At 41.1% G+C, this 8,778-nt stretch overlaps 1 protein-coding gene across 1 annotated transcript in view; it reads right to left on the reverse strand.

Annotated features, from left to right (window-relative positions):
• CA8 (carbonic anhydrase VIII) overlaps nucleotides 1-8,778 on the reverse strand; it is a 146,050-nt gene that overhangs the window by 87,586 nt on the left and 49,686 nt on the right. The window contains exon 2 of the mRNA XM_008572127.1: nucleotides 7,506-7,697. Coding sequence (XP_008570349.1) covers nucleotides 7,506-7,697 — 192 coding nt within the window. The remainder of the gene's footprint in view (nucleotides 1-7,505; nucleotides 7,698-8,778) is intronic.

Raw genomic sequence — 8,778 nt, forward strand, 5'->3', positions numbered from 1 at the left:
AGGCGCGGGGGCAACACCGAGGGTTGCGATCCCGTTGCCGGTCCTGGTCCGGTATGGGCACAACACTGAGGGTTGCGATCCGTTGCCGGTCATGAAAAAAAGACAAAAAGACAAAAAAAAAAAAAGAAAGAAAATAGTATTAACTGAAGCCTTAAAAGCAAAATTTTTTCAATAGTTTTTACTGTCTTTGGCTTTTTACCCACACCTTTATTTCATAGGAAGAAATACCTCCAGATTTTAAGGGTAGAGACAGCATGAAAAGAAGGCCAGTTAAAGTGGACAAAGTGTAATAAACAAAGCAGATTAAAGCACCAGTCCAGGTAATTCAAATCCCCCAAAGTTAGCTAACAATATATAACATTATGAAGAAATCCAACCCTGACGTTTCATATACGTAAAAAATACATAGCCTCTTCTTCAGTGAAAAGAACTTTAAGATATTTTTGACAACTTTCATCTTTAAATCAGCAAGGTTGCTAAGAAAAACTATAAAAAGTTGTCATGTTTTTAGGGGGAAAAAGTATCATTAATAACAATCATCATCTAGCCTAAAATTAGTATTGAGAATTATAAGAGACCCAGAAGTGGAATTTTCTAATTAGTTTCTATAATAAGTTACAGTGAAGGGCACAAATGACCTATCCTGATTAGCAATTTCTACCACAGTGATGGTCTACTAAAAATGTCATTGCCCTTAACACATTTCTTGCAGTCAGGTGGAATGACATTCTATCACACAAGCTTGGGCAGTCTCAGACTTTCTCACTACTGAGGTATCAAACCACTCAGGCTAGATATCTATAATTATATTTTTATATTTACACTGCTCTTTATACCCATGTAAATATGCTCAATTTTAATTTGTATGTGTACTTTATTTATTTATTTATTTTTTCCTTTTTTGTCTTTTTTTGTGACCGGCAACGGATCGCAACCCTCAGTGTCGCACCCGTACCGGACCGGGACCGGCCACGGGATCGCAACCCTCGGTGTTGCGCCCACACCTCGCTCAGCCAGTGAGCGGGAACCGGTCTGTATGTGGGATCCGAACCCTCGGCGGGAGCGCCGCCATGCTCCCAAGCGGCGCACTGTAGCAGTGCGCCACCGGGCCGGCCCTGTATGTGTACTTTAAACGTTAAGATTCCTGTGCTACAGTGATTAAGTTGTCCTGCTGAAAAATTAAGTGATATATGTGGCAGCCTTAATAAAATACTCAAGGAGATTATAGGACCAATGCAATGGTCTGGTCAGATCACACCTAGAAAGTGATGCTTGGTTCAGCTCCATGTTAGGAGGGACTGTGCCACCTTGAAACACACCCAGAGCAGAGGTAAAAGAATGGAGACAGGACCCCAGACATGGCCCAGGCGTGGGGCTCCACCCCAGCTCTCCTCTTCTCTGCGCCATGTAACTCATCACTAACACTCTGTGGCTTGCATCTCAGAAATCTCTCGTGTGCCCTCTCTCTTTCCCACTGACCCTGCAATGGCTGCAGTCTTGGTTCATCCAGTTTCTTGCACTAACCTCCAAACTGACTCCCAATCCCTCCCAAATCCCATCTCATACAGTGCTGCCAGGTTCATTTTCCTGACACAATACACTAATTATGACTTTACCCTACAGAAAAAAAAAAAAATTATACGCTTTGGACACTGTTCAGGGCTCCTCATGAATTTGCTCCAACTCACCTCTCTATTACGTTTCCCATTAACCTCCTTTATCATGAATAACTCTCCTCTTCCAGACATACAAAAGGATCTCTCCACCCTCCCATATCCAGGTCTTCTTTGCATGCTGTCCTCTTGTCCGGACCTTCCCAGACTCCCTATATGCAAATGCTATTCACCCTCCAAGGATCCCTTCAAGTACAACTTTCTCCACAAATACTCCCCTAACAACTTCCACCAAAAATAATCTTTCCCTCTATACCTATCTCTCATGACCTACCATTGTAACTTCCCTGAGGAGAGGCTTTGGGTCTGATTTACATTTCAGAGCATGTAGCACCTTGCATAAAGTAAAACGAAGATTGTCAACTGCACTCTGCAGGACAGATGAAACCAGTGAACAAGTATTTTTGGTTCACACGTGCACATCTCCAGCTTCTCTTGACACATTGAAGATCTGGCAAATTAGGCATGCTCTCTGCAGCTTAACAGTTTCCCACAGTCCCCACCAGACTCTACTGCCCCCCAACACTGCAGATGAAGCAGAGGGTCAGTAGCTATTTAAATCTTTTGCTCTCCTGGCTGCTCTCATTTATAGTATCTGCCTGGCTCTCAGAGACAAGTGAGTTTATGACTCCTGCAATAAATGATCAAGAAATACATATTAAGGGATGAAGCATTATCATATGAGCAACACTTGAAGGAAATAAATATGTCTGAAAGGAAAAATGGAAACCACATGGTACAATGGCTGTAGTCAGTATTTCAAAGGATGTCATATGGAATATATATAAACAGAACAAAATTGTATTTGTTCTGTGTAGGTCCAGAGTCCTAAAAGAGAAATAATGAGGGAGATCACAGAACTTTTTCACTTTAGAATTGCTCGAAAGCAAAACAGACTTCCTCAGTGAGGAATGAATGTCCTTCCCGGAGCTGTTCAAGCCAAGGCTGCCCAACACATGCCAGAGGGTCTGAGACGGAAGGCTGCACTGGACACCCTGCAGGGCCCATTCCACGCAGAGAACCCTTTCCTAAATTCATTTGCTGTCTTATTAGAAAATGGAACACTGAACAAAGTAACGTACAGTCTGTACAGGTGCACTGCTTATGGGGTACACATAGCACAAGAAGAGAAGAGGGTCAAGGAGGAAACCTGGAGAAACCCTGTCATTTAGGTACAAGGGAGCATGAAGACCTGACAGAGAAAGGGCAGTCAGAAGTAAAAAGAAACATCAAGACGTTTTGTGTCACAGACACCAACAGGAGAGAAAGTTTCCAAAAATTCCATTTCAAATGCAGCAGAGTTAAAGTATTGTAAGAACTTTTAAATGCCCATTGGATTGACCTGAGAAATTCTGCAGTTGCAGGGCTAGCAGAGTGGGGGCAGTGGCTCATGTTCATAAAATGCCTCCAAGTCAAATGAAGGCAGTATCTCCAGATGGGATTATACATATGCCGAAACTATATCATTAGGATTATGTTAAAAGCTTTAGTTTGATAAGCATAGCATTTAAATTATCCTACAATTGTTGAACCCCTTTTTGGCAATTCTTTATGATTTTTATCTTTTCGATTTATTTTTACCTTTATGATTTATGATTTTTTAATATAAACAGAAAAAGAAAACTAAGTAGCCCAGGCTATTGACAGCCTTGGGGAGGTCTGAGGTTTCAGCAAAGTGGTGGGTATGAAGTCAGCAAATTTAACTCCTAAAAAAAAAAACTGTGACTATATGAAATTTTTTATTTAAAAAGACAGCACGCTGTATTTGAAGGGGGCACCTCCAGTTAGACAACGAGGATTGCACTCGAACATTTATCTGCCCTCCCTCCTTAATCCTCACTAAATAAAAAGAGCACAAAGTTCACAAGGGCACTATGAACAAGAGTGGAGACAACAGCAGAAGAGAAATGCCAAAAAAACTGGAGCAAATGGAAAGAGGACGGAAAGGCAGTTAGTGATTTAGCAAAACAGAGAAAGCTGAAAGCTAAGTAACGCTAGGAAGAGGAAGGCACGGAGGGAGGCAGTTCCTACCACAGAACCCAGGAGCTATGGTTTAAATGTCTGTGTCCCTCCAAAGTCCACGTTAAAATTTAACCCCCAATGCAATAGTATTAAGAGGTGGGGGCTTTAGGAGGTGATTAGGTCATGAGGGTTCCACCCTCATGGATGGGATTGGTGCCCTTATAAAAGGGCTGGAGGGAGCCTGTTTGGCCCTCTTGCCCTTGTGCCATGTGAGGACACAGCAGCACAGCGCCATCTGTGCAGCAGACAGCAGCCCTCGCCAAACACAGAATCCACCAGCACTTTGATCTTGGACTTCCCAGCCTCCAGAACGGTGAGCAACAAATTTATATTATTTATAAATTACCCAGTCTAAGGTATTTTGTTATAGTAGCACCACTAAGACACCAAGAAAGTCTCAGGAGGTGGAAGCATCAGATACTTCTGAATGTGGAGGTACAGAGTAAGAAACTGAGAACAGAAAAAGGGATTTAAATTCTTTAAAAGCAGTTAAACATCCCGATCCCAACCCCCATGGTAAGGCAGCTACCTTTACCCTTCCTGGCAGAGGATGAAGGGAATGTACATTGACACACCAAATGGTGACACTCTCCTGTCTATGGCCACCAACCAGAATGCTGGCAGCTAGGTGTAGCCATGCCTCCCCCAAATCCAAAACAAAACAGGAGATGGGCAAATTCCAGAGGAATTACTATAACCTACAAAGACTCCTCCTAACAACATGGCCAGGCCCTTGCCTGATCACATTACTGTGAAGTCCAACAGACCTCAAGCCCTGCCCATGTGCACAGAACTTCTGATTTGCTTCTTAAACCCATTCTTAAATGCAAACAAAGAACCAAAGATTCCTAGACATCATTTGAGAAGAACCTCCAAAATAAAAGAGAGAAACCAAAACAAACAGAAGAAAAAACCCAGAATAAACAGAGACTTGCAGGGAATAGAAAAGAAGCAATACAGAAAGGAATAAAGAAAGATCCCACATTCATGAAATAATACTGATGCTATACTTTTTTAAAATTTTTTAATTCATGGAATAAGCACAATTTTTTAGAAATTAAAAATATGAGAGAAGAAATTAAAAGTTCAATAGAAAGAATGAAAAATATAAATTGAGCAAATCTACTACAAAGTAGAAGAAAAAGACAAAGAGAAAGGCGAAATTACTGAAAGACAGGGGAAAAAAAAACAGAAAACATCAATGAAACAACACAAGAAATATAAGAAAATTTCTGAAATAAAAGACAATTATCCTGATTGAAAAGACCCACCAAATGCCCAGCACAGAGAGTGAAAAAAGAACCACATCAAAGCATGTGGTTGTAAAATTCCAAAGCAACAGCAGTAAAAGCAAAACCTGTAAAAGCTTCCAGAGAGAGAAAAAGAGAAAAGGACACACAGAGGGGATTGAAAAGCAGAATGGCACTAGACCTTTCAACCGCAACCCTGGAAGCTAGAAGGCAATGTAGCAAAGACATCAGTCATCAAATGACGCCAGAAATACTTCCGACCTGCACTGCTACCCCAGGCAGACTCCAATCCTCATCAAATGACGCCAAAAATACTTCCGACCTGCACTGCTACCCCAGGCAGACTCCAATCAAGCATGAGGTGTGATGAAGACACTTGCAGGCACACAAGGCAGACAAACGTTTACCCCTCGCATGCCCCTTTTGTCATCAAATGACGCCAGAAATACTTCCGACCTGCACTGCTACCCCAGGCAGACTCCAATCAAGCATGAGGCGTGATGAAGACACTTGCAGGCACACAAGGCAGACAAACGTTTACCCCTCGCATGCCCCTTTTCTCAAAAAGTTTTCAGAAGATGAACTGTAGGAGGGAATAAACCAAGAAATTCCCTGAAATGAGGGAGCAGCCCCAAAAGAAGATAACAGGGCATCTAGGAAACATGGGATCCAACAGACAAGGGACTTGCCAGGAGAAAGGCCCCAGAAGTAGCCATAAAGGAGGCCTGGAAAGCAAGCAGTCCTGACCGGAAGGTTGGTTACGTTTTCTTAAGTTTGCAGAAATACTGAAAGAGAAGAAATAATGAGGAAGAAAGTACAGTGAGAGAAAGGAGATAGGGCATCCGGAGGAGGAAGGAATCCAGGGAGGCAGAGTAAAGACTCTGGATCGTGCGTATCCACATCAGGCCTGGACAGAACCACAACAGCTCTTCCTCAGTGCAGGGAGGACAGAAGAGGATAAAAGGGCCGAAAAAGGTAGGTGAGGACGAAACACACCTTGTGGTTGGAGGATCAATACGTTGCTTGACAGTCTTTATTTTAGGGTGAGGTAGGGGTCCAAGGAAAATTGTGAATGTTTCTGAAGGTACCAGAAGAAAATGGTAAATTCATTTGATGAAGTAACTTTGATCTTAGAGCAGGGCTGTACACACACTGTCTTAATGGAGCATTTGTGCCCAGGCACTTCTCTGTGCTCCCACAATGCTTTACAACTCTTACCACATCATATTTATACTAGCACATTAAAGAACTGTGTTTTCACTAGACTGTGAATACTCAAGAACCATCTTACCCATGTTTATACAACCCACACTCTCCAAGGTGGCTGCCATGAAATGCACTTTTGTTGTATGCATATATAAACGTTTATTTCCAGAAATACAAAGGTATGTCAACACATCAATACACATGTACTACCTTAAAATGTTTTTTATATGCCACGACAGTCAGTATTCAATAATTTTACAATATACTTAAAAAACAATATATAATATCCCATCACAGAAAACCCCCCTAAAATCTGATTTAAGTTCAAATTTACACCTGAAACTGTACCTTTGCTTAGGTACACATAAAATCCAGAATCTCTTTTGGGAGATGCCCATACACTGACTAAACTCAGAAGAGCAGGGAAGACTACATGAATCTATGACTACCTTATGGACTCTAAATTAAAGTTCAGAAACATTCACAATGAATAAAAAATCCATGGCTGGAAATCAATACCTGCTTGCCTAATAATAAACCTAAAGATTTTATGGTTTGAAATATCAAACTTATCTATTCAGAATTAATTTGAGCACAATTGGTCTCTGTTTATCAAACGAGTCTTAATATTTCAGCATATTCTAATTTCACACTTTTTCCAAGAGGAAAGATAGTTACTATTTACTATGAAAAGCATGATATTAATGCTTAAAACTTTGCTTTCCTCTTCCCTACATTTAAGCCCAAAACCAATTTTCTTACAACATCTTATTGTGAATTACCCAACAGCTTTTCCACAAAACATTTCAGATCCATCTCAAATAAAAGCGAGAGCTCTGTTTGGCATCTAAATCTTTGGCTGAATTTAGAGGATGTTTTGAATGCTATTAGTCAAATTCTTCTTGTCATATTAATATAATAGAGAAAATTAACTTGAAAAGTCTATCTTGAATGCCAGATTATGTGAATAAACCCTAATCTTTAGTTCCATAAAGCAGTAAAACAGAATTATAATTATCTAAATGATATAAGCTAATCAACAATTAGGACAAAATGCAGACTGGTACAACTGCATAAACCTTTCTTCATATTCCACAAAGTATAAGTTGACTAAACAAGGTTGTTCCAACATCATATGCAGCAGAACAACCAACTGATATCTTCAAATTTTACCCTTTTATCCTTGGAATATTGTTTCAAAAAATAACTCCCCAAAAATGTATTTTATAAAGGTATTCTGAAAATACAGCTGTGTTACTTGTGCCTTTTAAGATCATACAAGTTAAATCAGAGCTCCACAGCTCCATGACGACTTCTAGTTTACAAGAGCACACAAACATATCTTCTGAAATACCTGATTTTGATTTCAGGATAACCTGAATGGTATGTCCGTCGTTGGTGACTTCACAGTCTCGACAGACCACATAATTTGGAGAGAGGCGGACATCCAGCAGTGAGGGGTCATATCTAGCTTCTCTTGAGTTTAGGTTAATAGGAGACTGGTATTCCCCATTAGCATCAGGAAACACCAAGCCCCATTCAACACCTAAGGACAGAATGAAATAGATTAAGAGCAGGTTAAAAAAAAATAAGTTGGTAAAATTTAACATGCAAAAACTAGCTTAAACACTTTTATGATCCTTGACATTATGAAAAGAATTATGCTTACCATCTTTATACAAGTGAAATATACTAAATGTGTGTGAATTTTTGCGTTCATTATTTGAATGATCTAATATTATCAAAATATTACCACGTACAGAATCCCGAACTAACAAAACATTCCATTTGTATTTGTCCACATAGATGTAATAATTTACAACTCTAGGAAATTTAGGTCATCTTTAAATGAATAGGAAAAATAATAACACACAAAATTTCCTTCGCTCACTAATTCCGTCATGTTCAATACTTGGGAAACAGCTGTAACTTTCCACATGCTTGGTGAGAGGCAAAAACCATAACTTTGAGGCTAGTGAATAAACGCCTCTTAGAAATGCAAATACAGTATATCAAGTGTGCATATGTGTATATATACATACATATATTCATACATATATAATATGTACTCCGCAAATTTTTTATAATTAAAATGGTATGTTCTGTATTTGTGTCAATGCACGTAGTAAACAGCAGCACTAATGGTTATCTCTGTTAAGAGCCCTACGGCTTCAGGGATAACTTCAGGAAACTAAGTCAACCCCTTCCCGCCAAGCCCACCGATGCAGCTTGAAATTTAGGGCATGTCTGAGAAAGAATTGAGCCTTGCTAGTGTCCTTCCCAAAACAAACCCTTTCTCCCACAGAGCTGGTTTCACCAATGCTGTCTTCTCACGGCGTTGAGTAAAGTGAACCGCTACTCAGAAGACGGAAAAGGCACAACCAGGGCTTGAAGGGTCGCCCTCGGAACGGCAGCAGTTGCGAACCGCCGCCCCAGCCCCGCCGCGGGCTCCCGGGCGCGAACGCAGGCGGCAGGCGAACGCAGGCGGCGGGCGCGCCTCCTGCCCCGAAACGTGCCAGGCGACTGGGAACGCGACGGAGAGCCCGGTGGGAAAGAGGGGACGTGGGGGTGCTCACGGCGAGCCACAAGCAGCAGAGCCCCGTGCCCGGGGAGTGAGCGGGGGGACG

Source organism: Galeopterus variegatus, unplaced genomic scaffold (assembly GCF_000696425.1).
Source record: "Galeopterus variegatus unplaced genomic scaffold, G_variegatus-3.0.2 Scaffold754, whole genome shotgun sequence".
In the NCBI taxonomy this organism is placed as follows: domain Eukaryota; kingdom Metazoa; phylum Chordata; class Mammalia; order Dermoptera; family Cynocephalidae; genus Galeopterus; species Galeopterus variegatus.